The sequence below is a fragment of the Pygoscelis adeliae genome, unplaced genomic scaffold (assembly GCF_000699105.1).
Source record: "Pygoscelis adeliae isolate BGI_AS28 unplaced genomic scaffold, ASM69910v1 Scaffold448, whole genome shotgun sequence".
NCBI classification, from domain to species: domain Eukaryota; kingdom Metazoa; phylum Chordata; class Aves; order Sphenisciformes; family Spheniscidae; genus Pygoscelis; species Pygoscelis adeliae.
In genome coordinates this window covers 56,138-75,406 of record NW_008825288.1, presented here as the reverse complement: position 1 = coordinate 75,406, position 19,269 = coordinate 56,138, and the positions used below count along the sequence as shown (strand labels likewise).

Genomic DNA, 19,269 nt, shown 5'->3' with positions numbered 1-19,269 from the left:
GCCTCTGGGGGTTTGTCATACCTGAATGCAGTGTTAGCCAACAAGAAATTTCATGGAAGCTGCTGTTAAAATGTCAATTGATTCAAATACAATTTTACATTAAAATGCCAAGTTTATTATCCAGAAGCTTCTTTGGGAGAGGGTGATCGTAGAGATGTAGCCAATTGAACAAGATTTGGGGTTGAACCCATAGTATAGGGGCTATAAGACATCTCTTACAGTATATTTTCCTTGTTAAATACTTTCCCCCCCCTCTCAAAAGCCAAATGCTTTTCTTTTTTTCCTGGAAAAGCCAACGGAAGTAAGTGATAGCTGAGGCTGTATGAGGAGGTGAATTTGTAAGATGTGTATACATGAAAATTTGCATAGTGCTTAACTATAGCATATCAGTGATAGAAATGTAATGTGGTTTGGTCTCGGTCAGATTGGCTGTGGTAATGATTTATCCTTTTATCTTTGGAGAAGTCTCATTCATTCATTTAGTTCATCCAGAAAGAACTCTGGGCATTTTGAGACAGTGGTGCATGTGTGAGGAGCTGTGTGTGTAAATAAATGTGTCTTAGTCCAGATGACAGATTGTCTATTTACTGTTTAATGATGTTCTGCTTCATTCCTGTTTTCAGGAACAGCTATTCCAGCCTGTTATTATTTCAGATGCTCCAGTGTTTGCCACTCCTTAGTCAAGGACATGTTTCTTTTATCTGCTTTTGTACTGTTACGCCCAGTCCTTTCTTTGCTGAATATTTCATTATTTATAATTTATCACATGATTAAATCATTATCTGAATAGGGAAACTATGAATTAAAGAGTATTATTTATTTAATAGCTTCTCATTTTTCCAGTCATAAGAAGAGAGTTCTGTTGTAACACTGCCATATCTTACTGCTGTATTTTCCTTCTAGTAATTAGATTAAATGATAAATTTAATTCTAGAATTGAATTATGTCAGCTACTTGGATAGTACTTTGGCTATTACTGAATAAAACTTATATTTAGTGAATATAATGAAATTATATTCAATGAAGCTTACGAAACCAGTGATTTTAAATGGTGTTCCTTGGAAATGTATCTGCTATCATTGCTACAGGCTCTAATGCTGAAAGCCAGCATACTTGATCCTCTCCTTCAAGTTAAATTATATAATTATTTCCACTAGTAATTCTATTCATGAAGGTCCATGAAACAGGTTAGAGAATGAAAAAGATGACACTGTCTTTACAGTATAGTGTATAGTACCTTTTTATTCATTTCTGTTCATATTACATCACTTCACTTTGGCTGAGTAGTCTACATTTCTGTTCTCCCGGTCATAATAACGTATGAACAACCAGTCTCATAAACAGAGACAAAACTGAACTGATGTACAGGTGATATCACTGAGCAGGAGCCACATCAAGCATCACAAATCCCTTAATGTCTGAAAAATGGATGCAAACCAAGTCCACCTGAAGCTGCCTGGTGCCACTCTTGTAGGGAATAATTTCAAATTGGACTGTTGAGCTCTCCATGGGAGCCATTCTTGCGACACTAAAAGAGAGAATACATTCCTAAGTTCAAGCAGCTGAAAAATTCTTGCTATGTATTCTTAAGAGTCCCCAGATCTAAGACAGCATGGAAAGGAAGAGTCAGAGTAAGTGGCTGCTGTGTTTGTATGCTCCTAGCACAGGACATAACCTTCCATGTTCGCAGCCCCCACAACACTATCCTTGAAGAACTAATCAAGCTGTAATGGATGTGGTGGAACAGTTGCAGTTCTCAACCTGTGATAGAGAATTAGGGGTTGTATCATGAGGGCAAAATGTACTGAGCGCCTGAGGAATGATCAGAAAGGTTATCTTCAGAAGAGCTCAAATCCAACTGTATGTATTACCCTCAACACTCACAACATTTATAGTACTCTAGATATGCTCATGCTGTATTTTGGTGTGGTAAATATAATTACTTGTTATTTTTATGTCCATAGTTAGAAATTACTCTTGGCTGTCCAACACAAGGAGACTGATAGTAGCACCATTTTTTTTGTGGGAAAAGGGCCTCTCTGCTCTAAGGAGGTACTGAAGGTGAGCGATACTGATTCTGGTAAGGCAAGTTAAGATTCAAGGTCAGGATCTAGACCTGAACTTTGTATTTGATATAAATGAAACCTTAGTGATTCACATCGTTATCCATCTTTTGCTATCTTTTTTTGCTTTCTTCTCACAGTTTCTTGGTGCTAACTCCCCCAGCATAAATATTTTGGAGACTTTTAAAAATGTTTTTAAAATAAAAACCATGGAGGAGATGAGAGAACAATTTCTTATTGGTATGATATCAGTGGACACATTTTTAAGACATTTCATTACAGTGTATGTCCTGGCTCTTTAGTAATTTAATATCTGAAGGAAAAAAGTTATCATCGCTTTCTCTCTTATCCTTCAAGGATTGTTTGGTTTTCCTTTTGCAAACCACAGAAAGAAGAAAGATTTTTAAGTTTTTGCCCTTTATATAATTCAGTCACTAACAACAGCACTCTGAGTTACACGCTGTCATTAAAAGCAGGCCATCTCTCCGCTCCCTGAGCATTCTGTAATTCAAAGCTTGGCAAAGGAGGTATAAAAAACTCCAACTAGTATATGGCGAGTGCTGACATGATGGTATTTTGTCCAAGGTTGGTGCAAACAAAAGTCATGAGGTTGACAGAATCTTTTTAAAAAACCCACTTTTATTCCAGATTTCCCACCAAAGTGAATGAGTTATTAGCCAGATAGCATTTACGTACTTGATTCTAAGTTGCTCTTTGAGCAGGCCACTACCTTCTGCTCTCAGCACGCAGTCTGTCACCACTTCAGACAGTGGGTTGGTAAATGTGACCTGCACATTAACAGCCTTGTATACCACTGTTGGACCAAGGACCTAGAGAGAGAAAACATTCTGCTCAGCCATGGCATTATTCTCACTTCTTCCTCATGGTTTTCTCTTTTCATTCCCATTGCAAACCACTTACCCTGTTAGGATCTCCTGGACAGGAACAAGCCAGGAATTAATACATGTACATATTTTTGGGCATCAGAGTTCAGGCTTGAATCAGCCATCCAGTGTGGCTGAGAAAGAACACACTACTGTAGAATCTACCATTTAGTCCCAACTTTTTAACTAGGTCAGTGTATGGTGTTATGTATAACACAGTGTATGATATTTATCACAGTGAGAACAGAATGAGAATACAAGTATTAACTTGGCATATATGGCTAACTACTGTAGGCATCTTAAGACAAATTAGCTTTAGTTAGGCTGAATGAAAGGTTTTGGATTAGAAAACATTGGAGGTGTGAGACAGAGGTGAATTGTGGCATCTCAGGCAAAAAAAATAGAATGCCAAGTAGCAAATAAACATATTCATTACCTTATTTTGACTGAGATAAAGTGGAATTGGCATATTTGGTTATCTTTGTAGATAATGTAATATTAATCAACATAATGGAGAAGTCCAGCACCCCGATTGCATTTCTCTATTATTGACTGTATACAGAAGTTTCAATCCACAGAAACATAAACCCTTCTTGAAATGTAGTCACTGAAGTAATTTAATTCAGGTGCCTGCCCTATATAAGCTGACTCTGTTATTTGCATGATACAGCACAGAAGGCTTTTTACAAAGTCTCACTAGAACTTGGTATTCAGAGATCGCCAGACCTACAAAAATCCAAACTTTTTATTCCTGTGTGTAATCTTGCTTTTCCTGTTTGCTACTGACAGAGTGGTTTGGGATAGCTAATCTAGCCTGGAGGCTCTGAAAGACTCTGTGAATTATCATACTCCCTCTATGTTGTTTACAGTACAGTAGGCAGATAGCATTTCATCCCATGTCTGATACAGTATGTGAATGTGCTGAACTGTCCAAAACAAGTTAAGCTGGTTTATGTGGATGTGATGGGCCATGCAAACCCAGGACTGTCCCCAAGCAGACATAATGCATGGTCTTTCCTGTAGACTAAGAATTGCTTTTTACCCATTGTACAACATTTGTCAGAAGTCAGTCTTAAGTGGGAAAAAAAAAAGCCTCTGGTTCTAATTATTAATCATTTGGGAAGACATTACAGAAGGTGAAAAGTGCCACTTTTCCTAATAAGGTGAAAGAACTTCCTTGAGTATTAGTAATAACGAGCCTCACAGCCCCAGGCATTATCAGCTAGTCAGTGAAGATGTCTTTGGTAAAAATCAGGCTTCCTAAATAAACTGGAAGGGAATGATCAGACTTCCCTGACAAAAGTGGAGGCCTAGATATGGACTAGATCTCTCTGTCTCTGTTTCTCCCTGTCTGTCTGTCTCTCTGGAGATAATCTTACCTTGTAACCCCCATAACACTGAGAACTTTATCAGTGCCATGTCAACAAGCACTGGCAAGAATACCATAGCACAGCTATGCCTTGGAAAGGTTTGCTTTTTCTTAGTGTATTTCATTTCACTTGTGTCATACGGCCTATTACTAGAGCAACAAGATCAAATCACCCTCAGGCATGATTCCACTTTCTGCACTCCTTCCCATGAGGAGTAGATGGAATAAGGATTCTAGTTGCTGCTTCTCAACACGTCTCTCTAGGGACACAAAGGGGACTAGCTTTTACCTTGATGGTGAGAAAAGGATCCTGAAGTACAATATCCTTCTCCACTAGAAGCGAGGCTTCCTGTTTGGTGTCACACACAGCAGTCACTAGGATCTTCCTGTCATCCATCAGAGAGTTTTTGTACTGGGAATAGGAGATCTTGAATGAAATCTCTTTCACTGGAACAGAAATAGAACCAGAATTTCCCTCTCTTCTTTTTTCTGTGTCTAAGTACCAGCTATCTATAATATATCTGTAATTTAAGGAGCAAGGATGCTATCGCCCTGGGGCTGTCCATTTGTGGGTGTTGACAGCCAATAGACAGGAATGATGCTCATAGGTGACTTCTACTTACATTCACATCAAACGCTAAATGATCAGGTACAGTTTGGTAGCTGGACAGTTCTGAGAATGGATATAAGTGGCAAACCCCTGCTAGTGTTTTTTTCATGTATCTGAATCTGGGCATTTAATGCTCCTTCCTTGCAGAGAAGGCAGAAGTGAAATGATGGGTTGATTTAAATGCCCTTGCTGATGCAGCTGTTCAGCCTTTGCCTTAAAGAGGGTGCACAGTCAGAGTCTCTGTGCCAGTGAGGAAGGCAATGGATCTCAGTATATTGAGAAAAAATGTTCATCTACTGCTGGAACAGTGCAAGGAGTTATGTGTTGTGTATTAGCTTGAGAGGGTAGTTATATTCATCTGTGCTACACGTCTCATTTTTCAGCACTGTCCCTATAAAGGGCAAAGGCCGCTATCTGCAGGTAGTGTAGCTCTTGCAGCAGTCTATAGTTACTGTCCTGCTGCAAAAGATGTAGGCTTACATTTCCCCCTTTAATCTGTCTTTATACTTTGCTTATGGGGAGCTGGTAGCTGAGTAGTCTCTGGTGTATGTCTCTTAGTTGTTCTCGCTTAGGAAAAAAGGTCATAATGTAGAATTAATAGTGGCTGTGCTGGGTCAGACAAAAGGTCACCCAGCTCAGTATCCTTTATGTCAGTGCCCAAAAGCAAATGCTTAAGACAGGGCAAATATATATGTTTCTCTTCCCCTGAATAGCCTTAACCTCCAACTGTTTGCAGGTCATGCACTTCTTGAGCCATTCATTATTTCTATGTGATTTGGCCACAAACCAAAGCTATGTCTTGTCCTAAGCTGTAATAAAATTAAAATTACCTTCTTCAGATCCAAGTTTAATAGACCTAGACAACTGCAAAATCTCTGCCTTTGGTTGTCTTGTATAGAGAATGGCTGAAGCGCTCAGTTTAACCTTTATGGTCTTGAAATCTGAGATCAAGTTCCTGAGTGCCAAGGTAAGGAGGATATCCTGGCCAATTATGGGAGATGCATCAAGGATCAGCTTCCCTGAGATACTGGGTTTTTTTGCAGGCTGTGTCATATTTTGTCTCCATGCTACTGAAGATCGTCTTCTAGGTCTTGTAATTTTGGTTGTTTTTCCAGTGCTTCTCACACCAAGCAGCTTCAGTGCTTTTTTATACACCTGCCTTTCTTTCAAGGATCCTGCTTTGAAAGATAACATGGTCAGAGATCTCACGCATACTGGATATAGTGCAATGGAGCCATAATTGCTCTCAGTAAAAACAGTTTAGGAAAGCTGAGGAGGGCAAAGATACACAAGAGGAGAAAGTGAGGTCTAACCTAAATGCTAATTTTGACACAAAAGCAAATGAATATACATGGCCATGAAGGCCAGAAAGTAAAACCTGCCTGTCAGCTTTAGCTGGCTGTTCATGGGCACCTCTTAGAAGCTGTGAGCAGTAGAAAGATAACTCCTGGGAGAGCTCAGTTCTGCATAAGCTGGGGCAATTGGCATCTCCTCTGAAATTAAGAAGGGTGGAAAAATCATTTTGCAGAAACTGTCCCCAAACAGCTCTCCAGAATGGCTATTGCTGCATGTCATAACAGAAGTATTCTCACCAGCTGATCAGAACAGCTGGGACAGAATGTTTTACAGAAGTAGCTTTGACTTTGTATTGAATACATTAGTATTTCATCAAGGGCCACAAAGGCCATATTGAATCACTATCAGCTGACAATGAGCCTTAAGACTTTGAAAATTCACAATTACTTTGCTCCAGAAGAAGTAAAGAAATTAAGTCAGTGCTCGATCCAACGAAGGCCTAAATTCTTTTAACTTCTGAACATCAGTGGCAAGACAACTGTAACAAAGAATTTACCTTCTGGATATTTGTAATTAGCAGTGACATCCACACGGGAGTTGGTGCCCACTGCTTTGGTGCTGATAAATTTTCCAATCTTCCTAGTATCAGAATAAATTCTCTCTTTTCTTTTGTTGCTATAGCAAATCCAAGTAACGTAGTCAGCATTCACTGCTGCAAACACAAATGAGCTGTCATAATCCAGGTTCACATCCCCTTCTTTAATGGCTCTGGTGGAGACAGGACCACACTGATATATGCCTATATTAGAGAGAGGGAGAAGTTAAATGACTGCCTATTGTGAAAGAACACAAATCCTCCTGCTGAGAGGGAGAGGTAGTGACTCCAAATTTGGACAGGTTTGGATAAAGTGCATTGTTTCTACGTCTGTGCATTATGGTAACAGCATGTCCAGAGATTCCACATGCATTTTCTATCAAAAGGTAGGAGCACAGAGGAGGTTGTAAGGCTAATAAGGTGTAGGGAGAGCTAACAATTCTTATGATGTGTGCTATGTGAAATGTTCTAACCATCCAAAGCTTGCAAGGCTGTATGCTAAGCTGTCTAGTGAAAGGAGAGGAGAGGATGGGAGCTGAGTCAGAAGTACAACAATCAGACTTACGAGATGTGAGTCATCAATGCTGTATGTGCATTGAGAAGAACCAGGAAGCTAAATTTGGTAAACTCAGTAGTGGGAAATGAGCAGCAGTTTATCTGGAGTTTGATGGGTTTTAAATGGCCAAATAAATGAAGCTTTCGATGGAGGTCATCAAACTAGATCAATGAAGTTGTGTCTGTATTAGTAAATAAAACCAGAGCCAAAGTGTGAACCCAAGTGCTGGCCATTGGTCATCCACACTGTTTACTTGCTAGCAAGCTTCCTAGTGTGTTTCCCCCCCACCTTTTCAATGAGCGATCTTTCAGACAGTGGCTGTGAAGAATTCAGGGAATGGGACAGACCAGGGTTTGTTCCCAGCACGCTGTGCTATTATTTTGGTCTGGGAGGGAGAGTTCAGTGCTGTGAACAAAAGCCATTCTATGTCACTTGGTTTCAGAACCAGAGAACAGTTTGGGGCTTCTTTCATGTAGCTTTGTATATATATGCCATGTTGTTGCATGCCACGGGGACATCACATGAAATATCTTCTTACCCATTCCAGTGTGTCCTGTAAAATATAGGGTAGAGTCACGGGGCATACTTTATTTTCTGTTGTAAGCTCTTTGGTTCAACCCTGTGACTATAAGCTCTAAAATCTTTACTTAGCATCTTACTAAAAGGGGTTTTAGTTGTTTTGCTGCTAAATCTGCCCGATGCAAGCCAGCAAATGTGTCTAATGCCAGGAATGTGCCCTTGCAGCAAGGAAGGCCAACAACATCCAAGGCTGCATCAGGAAGACCATTGCCAGCAGGTCAAGGGACATGATCCTTTCCTTCTACTCAGCACTGGTGAGCACATCCGGAGTGCCGTGTCCAGTTCTGGGCTCCTTGTACAAGAAAGATATGGACATATGGAAGCAAGTGCTGCAAAGGGCCACGAAAATGATTAAGAGATGAGAACTGGAACTGTTCAACCTCAAGAAGGGAAGGCTCGGGGGAATCTTACCAATGTGTATAAATACCTGATGGGAAGGTGTAAAGAGGACAGAATCAGATTCTCCTCGGTGATAACCAGTGAAAGGACAAGTGGCAGCGGGCACAAATTGAAACACAGAAAATTCCATTTAAACATAAGAAAAAAACTTTTTCTATGAGGGTGGTCAAACTCTGCAACAGTTTTCTCAGAGAGCTTGTGGAGTCTCCATCCTATGAAATACTCAAAATCCAACTGGGACACAGTCCTGAGAAACCTGTTCTAATTGACCCTGTGCTGAGCAGGGGGTTGGAGTAAACAAACTCTAAAGGTCCCTTCCAACCTTAGCTATTATTTGTCATTTTATGAATCTGTGTAATGTTAGGAGCTAAGACAAGCTAGGGTGAGATAAGTGAACTTAAGATGTGCTGGCTTTTGTGGAGGCGGAGGATCAAAAAAAGTAAGAATTTGCATGCCGGTAGGCAATCCAGAGGCTGACAGAAAAGCAACCTACTGGAGACTGGTGTGGGTATTGCTTTTCTTGTGCACCTGAATTAATGCTACATCTACAGGGAGTAGATAGAAGAGAGTTGTCCTGAAATTTCAGCAGCAATCTTTAGGAGTAACAATATCTACAGCTTTTTATATTTACCACAGTGTTACCTTTGCTTCTTTCCTGGGGTGTTGCATCCAGAACCTGCCATCCATCATAAAAAGAGCCAAGATCTCTTCTAATGAACCAGCTTTCATTCCAGACATGGAAATTCCTGTAAGGGAGGTAGAATAGGGAATCCCTGATTCATACAATTTATTTTATATTGAAAGATTTGATACATTTCTGGTGCAATGCAAGAAATAACCCTAGTTGAGTGAATGAAAACTCCTCTGTGGAGAGACCAGCTGCTGACTCCTTTCTTGAGTACCTCTTTCCCCTTCTTTGCCAGCTTTTTGTGTTCAGATCTCTGAGAAATGTTGGGATGTTATGAAAAGAAAAATGTTAAAAGGAAAAGAATTCATTGCAAAGTTAAGTATTCAATTCTGGACATTCCATAAAAACATACTGTACAGCCAAAGGTCTCCTGCACACATTGCTATCTGTTGGTACTTTAATTCACAGCTGCTTTCTACTTAATGTCACCCTTGTCCCATTCAGTCCACATGGTATGGGGTGCTTGCTGACTGAAACACTAATGCATGCAGTACAACACACATGCACAGGGTGATAGTTTCTGTGCACTTGTTTGTCAAAAGCGTAATTTTTAACAGCTTCTCTGAGGTGAAAGAAATAGCACGTTCTTCTTAAGAGATGGGATGGAATTTTTCTCAGCTGCATTAAACATACTACCTTTACTTTAGTACCCTCTCAGTATTGTGCAAGGGATGTATAATGGTAATCATGAAAGACTGAGACAGCAGAGGAGCTGGGTCTAAAACTTATGGGCTTCTGAGAGTGCTCTGCTCTAAGAATTGAGGGACAAGCTGATATCATTTTTGGGCAAGAGGTTAATCAAAATTTAAACTTTCATACAGTAGAGACAAAATTAGCAGTTACATTTTCAAATTATATGTTGAATAGCAATGGTACAAATTATCTCCTCTGTTAATTCTTCAGAATGATGAAACTGGCTACGTATTGCATTTCTGAACACTCGCTCTGTTGATTCTTTGGTATGGGGTTTTAGATCACTGGGAGCATGAGGTTGGGGATGTTTTTCAGGAGCATGATTCTAGATCTTTTAATTAGAGGAGAATATAATGGAAGAAATATTAAGAAAAAAAATATATTTACCACACACTGTCTTCAGTCAAGTGCAGGGTCTTTCCAGAAATGTCAACGTACTTATCAATACTCAGATTTATATTCCTGTCATGAGCAGAGTTGAAGTTTGTAATAACACGAGTAGGTATTCCCAAGGATCTCAGAACTGCAATATAGAATACCATAAAAGTGCTGTAAACCTATTTTACAGACATTTAGAAAGTATTTAGAAAGTTTTTCTTGGCAAAGCAGTCTAGTGTACATGTTTTCAGTGGGAAAACCTTCAGAAACTTCCCTCTCAGATATGATGCAAGTCACAGTCATTGTGCACACTTGCTTAGAAGACAGTTCCACTCACATGACGTTCTTAGCTGCCATGTTCTTTTTAAGAAGAGTTAGATTCACCCATTTATTTTAATCTTTCATTCTTCATCCTGTTCTCTCTCCCATTTTCTCCCGGTGTTTGTTTCTCTGTTACCTGCTTCTTTTTCCTCTTCTTCTCTGAGACATACCTATTGATTGCATTATTTTTCCTTTGTATTTTCCCCCAAAGTGACTCTTGTCTCAGAGCAGCTCTGAATGGAAACTGCTAGGATGAAATGCTTTTCTCAGAGCAACTCTGAATGGAAACTGCTAGGATGAAATGCTTTTCCCAACTTGCAGCTCCCTTTACAGGTCCTCAGAATTGTGATTTGTTTTTGTGTCACCAGTAGGTAAGTCACAACAGTAGAAAACTAGCATTGTGAGGAGACAGACTTAAAAAGCACTGGTTTTCTTTGAATCCTAGCTTTGAAACAGGAAACCTTGCTCTTTTCACCAGCCCAGCCTGGCAAACAGCTTTGCATTTTGTTTGATGACTCACAAAACTGGGGTGCAGTATTACAACCTACAGCTGTTTAAAATAGAAGAAAATAACCCTTCGTGCATGGAGAGCATAGGTTCTTCACTCTCTTTGTCAAAGCTGAAACAGCTTCAACAATAACGTCACAAAGTTAAAACTACAGAAATTCTAGTAAGCTTCCTTTCTGATAGCATTCCTCATCCCTTCATGTATACCTGTGCACATTACTCCTGCAAAGACCCAGCACTGGCCATACCGGACAGGTTTGTATCTCCCTCTGTACCACTTTCGAAGGATGGTCACGCTTCCACTCCACTGCAAGGGGTTGGTTCCTGAGTAGTACTTTCCATTCCACTTCCCCTCCACTACTCCTTTTTCATCATTGCTGTTAACCTGAAAGAGTCCTTCTCATGAGAGAATTAAAATATTTACAGAAGAAGGGAGAGAGGGAAATAGGCAGAAATGACCCTGTTTGCACCACTGTTCTCATTGGCTGAGTGGTGGGACATAGTATTTGAATCTTAGATAGAATTTTGTCTGCTCAAGTGCAACAATTGGATCAAACCCAGATCAGATTGTAGAGTCTGATGATTCAAAACTGCCTTGCATTTCGGTACAAATGTTTCCAAATGTACTGACTGCCAGCCTATTTAAATTTTCACTGTTTCATTGATTAATTTCGCCTCCTTGTATGTCATTATACTCTTACACTGTGTATTCAGTGTTGGTTCACATTTTCAAGTGATTTATACGGAAGCCTCAAGAAGTACATATTTTCTCTGAATGTGCATTTATTGCAAATGTGCATATAGTACATATAGCTTGATCAGCCTCGTTAGATGTGCTTGCATATATTTGTGCACATCCATTTTAGAGGCCCGTTTAAGTGTCATGTGTGGTTGTACAGAAAACAGTAAGTTCTTTTTTAATTTTTTTTCTTAAGTATTCGTACTTTTAGTAATTTTGTACATCTAAGTAGAGTTATTTACTCCGTGTTGAAGTTGAAATTGCCTAAAGTGAGTGCTGTCTAAAAGGGTGAAAAGGATCACAGCTATAAAGGAGGAATCTCAGGTAAGGAATGTGGTAAGGCATGTATTATTTATAAAATGGAAAACTTTTCAGTTGCCTAGTTGTGCATTTATACGTTTGTAAGGATGGGGGGGTGTTGAGAAGATGTAACTATTTGTTGAAGGAAATGCATACAGGCCTCACTGAATGAATCCCCCTTAAGTGAAGAATACTAAATACACACATTAAATGCAGCCATACCAACACTGGTTTTCCAAAATATTTCGTGTCTCTCTTGGTGTTTGAAAAACTTAGCAAATTATTTCAGAATGGACACAGGCTTTCCAAATTAGTGAAGAGATCTAATGGACTGAAAATCTGTTAGGAAAATACATCTGAGATTCAATGTTCCCCAAAAGTTCTTGGAAACATTCCTTCAGTTACGAGCGAACTTTTGGGAAGAAGGTAAATTAAACTTCTGGGGTATTTTTCCTTGAGAATAAATCTCCATTTTACCTCTTCTGTAGCTATTTTTTGCAGAAAAGTTAGCTACTCCTATAAAACATTGAGGCATTCACAATGAAGTATTGGGGGTTTTGTTAGTAGGTGCATTGTACAGCTGTAACTAATTGAGCACTTTACCATAGCACTGACAACCCTGCTCACATAGATAGGATTGTTTCGGTTGGATACATCAACAGCTGGATCTTGGCGGTGGTTCAGGCTTCGATCCAGTATAGCCAGAGAGATATCAAGGATATCCTCTTCAAACTGAAATCAAAACAAGCAATATATTAAAGGCTAATTTAATAAATAAACCCAAGGGTAAGCTCCCCACCTATTTTCCTTCTCCTAGCACAACAGGATGATGTTGGTAATACAGGCATTTTCTGTACTGTTAAAGAAAATAGGGCCAAGAAGAAAGCATAAGCACTAGGCTGCCGACTCTCCATAGTATTTTAAAGACAGCATGTTTATGAGCATGTTTTGGGGCCATAGCTACTAGCATTCACAAAGACATTACATGGCCTGGTGGAACAGACAAGACCACTCCAGGTCTGGCTCAGCAGGCTTCGCACCCTCCCACATCCTGTCATGCCCCTACAGGTACCCTTCTGTTATGAAAGCTTCATTCTGATGGGCTGCCTTCACCTTATATCAGATGATCTGAACTGCAAGAAACCCACAAAAATAATTATTGTGAATTAGGGTCACAGAGACACTGTGTTGGGTCCAGACAATGCCAAAGTGCTACGCTATATGGATATGGTCAGGCAAGGATGCCATTTGACCTCTGAGACAGAAAGCAGATCTGGCCTTGTTTCATTTATTAGTGTAAAAGTAGCCACAGTGATCAGGAGGATTAATAGAACTGCTGTCTGTGCAACTGCTGGTGCACTTGTAAAGCATGAAGTGGTCCAGAATGGTTTTGACTGATCCAACAAGTTGCAGGATAGTTTTGTGACTACAGATGGGCTATAGTTATGGCTGTATTTGTAGCAGTTATGCTTAGAAGGCCAAACTGATTTTCAAAAATTCCAACTTGAGTTGTTTCAGTTGAGTAGATTTGCGATCCTTTTAGTGTCTTCTGCCCCATTACTGAACCAACTGTGTAAATATTTAGATGTACTAGCCTCGCAATACCTAGAGATTAATACTGGAATGGCTTCCTTTGCCCTTTACAAGGGTCAAGAAACAAGTTAATTTCACCAGTTTGTGTAATAGGCAAAAAACAACTTAAATTGTGCTTTGTTTCTTTTATTTCTGTATTAGCACATGCCAGACAGGCGAAATGATCCTGATGCTGCTGTATTTATTGATAAGTGAGACATATATCTGCAAGAAAATCATAAGCAAGAGAGGAATACTGAACTCTTATACTATGAGATAATGATTCTCTCTCCTCAAGAGCCTATTTACCCACTGTTCTTATTTTCAAAGTTCTGGAATAGGTGATGCTGTTTACCTGTCCATAGTTCCAAGCTTCTTGTTGAATATATTTTTCCAGTCCCTGAAATATGATTCCACTATCATTCAGGACATACTCTTGTCGCTCCTTTTCATTAGCCATATAGACATCATCATCTAGAAGCAGAATGAGACATGCTGGCTGAAAGGAAAGTTGTTTTGCTGTAACTGAAAATCTCACTTCAAGGGGAGTTCTAGGGAACAGGTCAGGCTGCCTGTGCATTCAGGCTTAGGACTCTCTGCTATACCTTTGTAATCATTTAGGGAGTGAATGTAATAAGCATGAAGTTCCTTTAAGGGGAACTGACTATGCTCCTGTCCCTTCACTAATCTCAGCATGTGTCTTACTGGTAGATATTGCTTGGTTTACATCTAAACACAAGCATCAGAGGGAAAAAAAATATAGAATAAATATTTTGAATATTTCCTGCCTCTGATTTCTTATTCTACAAGCAAGAGGCTGGATCTTTGATGCATTGCAGCACTGAAGAAGGGGCAAAAACTTGATACTTGATGTTGAGCAAAAAAAAAGCTTTCTGTAGCTGTGACTGTCAGGTACGTGCTTTACTGTGACACCCAGCTTTCCTGACTGAGACAATGAGTTATCTGAAGGACATGATACATCAAAACATACTTGGACACCAGGGATTGAAGAGTAGCACAAACTGGCCCAGGAGTATTGAAGAGACCTTGTTCCCAGAAACAATCTGGAGTTTGAGTTTGTATCGTCCAATGACAGCATTGGGTGGGCTGAATATTGTGAAGTTCATGCAGCCAGGCTCACTGGGCTCTTGGGTTGCACTCCAGCCACTGGCATCCTCCTCAGAAAGGTTAAATATGGCCTTGGTCTGCTGTGATTCTGCTGGAGATGGTCCTGCCAGAAGGAACAGGGACAGCAATTCTGAATGACAGTTGTGGGTGACAAAACGTGGGGTCAGTGATGATCTCAATTCCATATTTTTTTTTAATGACTACATTGAAAGATTGTGGTTTATCAGATAAAATGCTTACTCAATGTAAACTAGCTGCGCTCCAATCCATAGAATCGTACTATGCAGCCCTCTATGTTATGTGCACGACCCAGTAAAGGTGAGTACGCCCATAATCTTTCTAGACAAGTGAGGAGGCAAGCCTGCTGTCCTGAAAACCTGGCAGTTCAAAAATATGTAGGCAGGATGGGCCACACATTTTAATACACATTTCATTGGGAGTTAGCAGCTGCCTGGAGAATTTTTTGGAGAAGCCTTTTGAGAAGATACAGATAGGGGTCTTATGAATGGGGTCAGGTGTAGACTGTTCTAGTAATAGGGAACACATTAAGTTAATCAAGGGGAGTTTAAACAGGTGAAGTAGAAAGTCAGGAAAGGACACAAATGGGGGATGATGGTCTGCGAGAGGTAGAGTTGCAAAATGTTCAGGGACCACAGAATGAAGACAACTTGCAGTATTGCAGGTAGGTCCTTAGGAGCAGAGATATAGGCTTGTTTTTAGAATTAGGATAGCCCATACCTTTCTATTAATTGTTACTTTAACTGTCTATTGCCTTAAGGTACAGATTGAACTTTAAAATGGGAGCTCCTAAGCCTAAAAGGACAATGAATCCTGAATGATATAGGACAAAGCTTAATGATTTAGGAATGGACCACATAGAGTTGTAAGGCACTAGTGTTTTGGAGCTGGAGTGACTTGGATATGAGCTGAGTGCCACAGGGAAATTACCTGTGCTTGCAATAAAGGTGAAGTTGTCCCCAGACTGCACCATTGTTTGGAGGTTCAGAGTGATGTTGAAGGCCTGTCCTCTCCTGAAGATTGCTTCTGTGCTGCTGTAATCAGAGGTGTGGTGTGCAGCTTTATTTAGTTTGGATTGCCAATTGACATTTGCTATTTTCAGGGCTAGAAAGACACAGGCAAATTAATTAAAAACATTGCTCCTTCAAGCTTGTACATCTTTTCAGCTTGTCTAATGTAATAATTTTATTATATTTATATATAGCTGGAGTTATATGCTCTAGAAAAACAGAAAAATCCACTGTCATTATTAAAAATTGCAAAATAAACAACAACTTAGAGAAACAGCTAAAATATCTTTTCTGCAGGCATCTTTCAGAGACAGAAAAAACCACCCATTCAGATAATTCATCTTTGATTAAAAAAAAAATAAAAAATCAAAACTCTATTGTATTTAGGCAAGACTTTGTTAAAGTTTGAAGAGAGTGTTCTATTCCCCCATGTTCCTGCTCTTTTTCTGTGGGGATCTCTAGTTCCTAGAATGCTTTACAGATGTACAGAAAGAAGTATTAAAACTCTCATGAGCAAGTGCATGCCTGATCCTGGAAACACTGTATGACAGATGATGAATAAAAGGCTAGTATCTTCATTATCAAACTCGCACATTATCTTCTCACGTATCTTGTATCTCAGTTAATTTACGGTCTTGTTGCTTGAAGCTGGGTGTTATTTCACACTCTGTTGGAAAAAGACAACCAGCGGAGGACAGATGGTAGGATTAGGAGTGGCGTATCTTGAGGCAGTGCTATGGATTGCTGTATTGTATCATGATAGGTTGCCCACCATTGAAAATGGGACGCTGAAGCACAGATTACAAAAGCTTTCAACCTTTCTTGTTCCTCAATTAAAAAACCAACAACAAAAAAAAACCAACCAACAAACAAAAACAAAGCAGAAAAAAATACAGATCCCTCTATGAACACGTGTTTGAGAAGTGCCCTTCCCCAGTATGATATTCCAGAGCAATTTCACTTGAAGAAAATTTCCTGCTATGGCTAGAGCATATTAACCCTTTGCAGACTAATGGTGCTGTAAGCAACACTTCCATCATTTCACTGAACTAAGATACAGGACTTGGTTTAGCACCACCTTGAGTCACTTGGAATGAGGTTCTTATCTGAGGGAATCCATAGGGTTCTACTGTAGAAATAGAGAGGGTGGGATTTGAGTTTTCTGCTGTGTTTGCAGCACAGAATTATATTCTCGGAAGTCTTGATGTAGTCGTGATTATACTCATTTTTCAGCTTTTTGGAAGAAACATCAATGTGCACATGCAGTTCTGAGGCTGCAGTAAGGGCCTGGAGCAAGTTGCTTTCTTGTAGTTTGTGTGCATAAACATGTTTGAGTATTTTCAGTTAAGTGAAGGGTCTTGTTTCAGATAGGTCACCTGGAGAAAAAAAATTCCATTGATAGGAGTGTGATGTTTGAGTCGTGTGATGTAAAATGTCTAGAAAGTTTCACACATCATCAATCATCACTTTATTTTCCTGACTTAAATATGTTTAATTGAAAAGGACCTACAGAAAACACCATTCCTAACATCAAGTCCTCTAATTTAAGAGTGAATTAGAACATGTTTCTGAAGGGCACTTGGGCTCAGAGTTTGAAAAGAAGTTAGCCTTGCAACACTTTACCCATGTATATCCTACCACTGTGTATCCTGAACTGTGCAAGTTAAATGTCCAGGCCCTTGGGGGCAGGGAGCGTGTGCATCATTAGTTGTACAGTGATGCAGATAACTAAGAGCATTTTGCATGTCTGCAAATAAAAATGTAGGACATATAGGTTTTAATAGCAACCGAGCCATGGGTTTGATACTAGTGGGACTCTGACGTTTAAGGACCTAAACAGCGCTGCTAAGACTTTCAGAGTGGAATGTCACAGGCAAAGGCAAGATGTACAACAGAGTAAGAGGGGACACCTGGAGAAGTAGGAAAGATAAAGAAGGCAGTGGCTAGTATTGTTTAGCTCTAAGAATTTACTGCATTAATAGTTTGGTTTGCCTTGCTAAGTCCACAGTTACACAGGAGTTTCTAGTGAATAAGTGCAGGAGATCAGCAAAAAATGGTTTCTATATGGGGCAAGAGCACAATAAAATCTGATACCAGTCTTTTGTCCATGTGTACTTCAAATTTCTCCTTGTTTTGATCTTCACAGTTTCAATTTAAATCTTATAATTTCTTGTTCTGCTTTCAGTATCTCTGTGTTGGAAAAACGTATTTTCAATAATCCTGTCAATGTACAATTGGACAAACTTCTAAAAATTTGTTCGGTAAGTGTTTATCTTCTAATGGATAGACATTGGGAGCATTCTCATAAGCAGAAGTCTGCAGAATCGGTGATAACTGCTGAAAATGCTGATCATTATGCATGCAGGGTTCTTGTTGCCTCTGACAGAAAGCTGAAGCTATAACAGAAAAAAATCCTTAGGCTAAATTGGAGATAGACTCTGTGTGTGTGTGTTGTATTATATGACACATCTTTCTAACTATCTTTCTAGTCAGCATGAGAGTGAGAGCAAGTGCAATATAATACATAGATACTGGGATTGCACTTTGACAAAGCAGCACAGAGGCTAACATAGCCACTCTGTAGGGAGGTGAACATGGGAGTCCAGAGGCCATCAAGTGACCTGTCTGAGGCCAGACATCAATTCGATATCAGAGAGGGATTAGAGCCTGGGACTTCTATATGGCAGTTTGATGCCCAAATCACTAGCCAACAGTTTTGATTAGGTGGCTGCAAAAGCACTGTATAGAGTAGTTAATGTATATGATAGAAAAAGATTTTCTTACTCTATTTTTCTGTGTTACAGGAAAAAAGAATATGTTCAAGACCCATGATATTAAAAAAAAAAAAAAAGAAAAAGAAAATCAGTTCTAGTAGAATAACCCATAAATGCATTTAACCTAAAAAGGGCTAAATTGCCAAGAGAACAATTAGATGGTAATTTATCCTGTTTCCTCAGCAAATGTCACTTATCTGTATTGGAAGAGCAATGTCTGGAGCAATCAGGCTGTTTTTAACTTACCTGCCATAAGGTTTCTTTCTTCTTTTCCACAGTCGTGTGTAGTTCAGGTTACAGATACAAAAGCGTGCAAGAACATTCGGGATCTTCTTCCACCAGCATGAGTAACGAAAGGCTTAGGACTCTTAACTTCACTACATAAGCTAGAGTTTATACAACCTGGGTGTGACCTGTGGTTGCTAGTTACTGTTTTTGTAGTAATGTCCTACGTGAGCATCTACTTATGACTGCTTTAATTGCACAATCTTGAATCTAATTATGCTTATTTAAAACTGGTGAATGGCTAAGGAAAGATGATAAACAGTACCCTGGTGTCTTAACCACTAAGAGAGGAAAACATCCCAAATTGGATCTAATGAAGGAAATACGGTCTTAAGTAGACAGAAGAAACTTAATTTTGGATGGTTTGGTTTGTGTCAGTTTAGGTTTTTGGAGACTGTATGCACAGAGGGCAGGTATAGACAAATATACGTATCATACAACATGGATGTATAGGACATGGAGTGATCTAATAAGATTTGTAATATCTTAGTGTTACTGTCACTCA

General features: G+C 39.5%; 1 protein-coding gene across 1 annotated transcript; it reads right to left on the bottom strand.

The window, feature by feature from the left end:
* Nucleotides 1–1,242: 1,242 nt before the first annotated feature.
* TGM6 (transglutaminase 6) lies at nt 1,243–18,732 on the bottom strand. Its single transcript, XM_009329912.1, has 13 exons — nt 18,726–18,732; nt 15,626–15,799; nt 14,541–14,780; nt 13,905–14,023; nt 12,581–12,709; nt 11,146–11,323; nt 10,120–10,255; nt 8,994–9,097; nt 6,779–7,021; nt 5,757–6,101; nt 4,606–4,763; nt 2,760–2,893; nt 1,243–1,528 (listed from the first exon to the last, which is right to left on the bottom strand). The coding sequence occupies exons 1-13, from the start codon at nt 18,730–18,732 to the stop codon at nt 1,375–1,377; spliced, it is 2,121 nt and encodes a 706-aa protein (XP_009328187.1). The 3' UTR covers nt 1,243–1,374.
* Nucleotides 18,733–19,269: the final 537 nt, after the last annotated feature.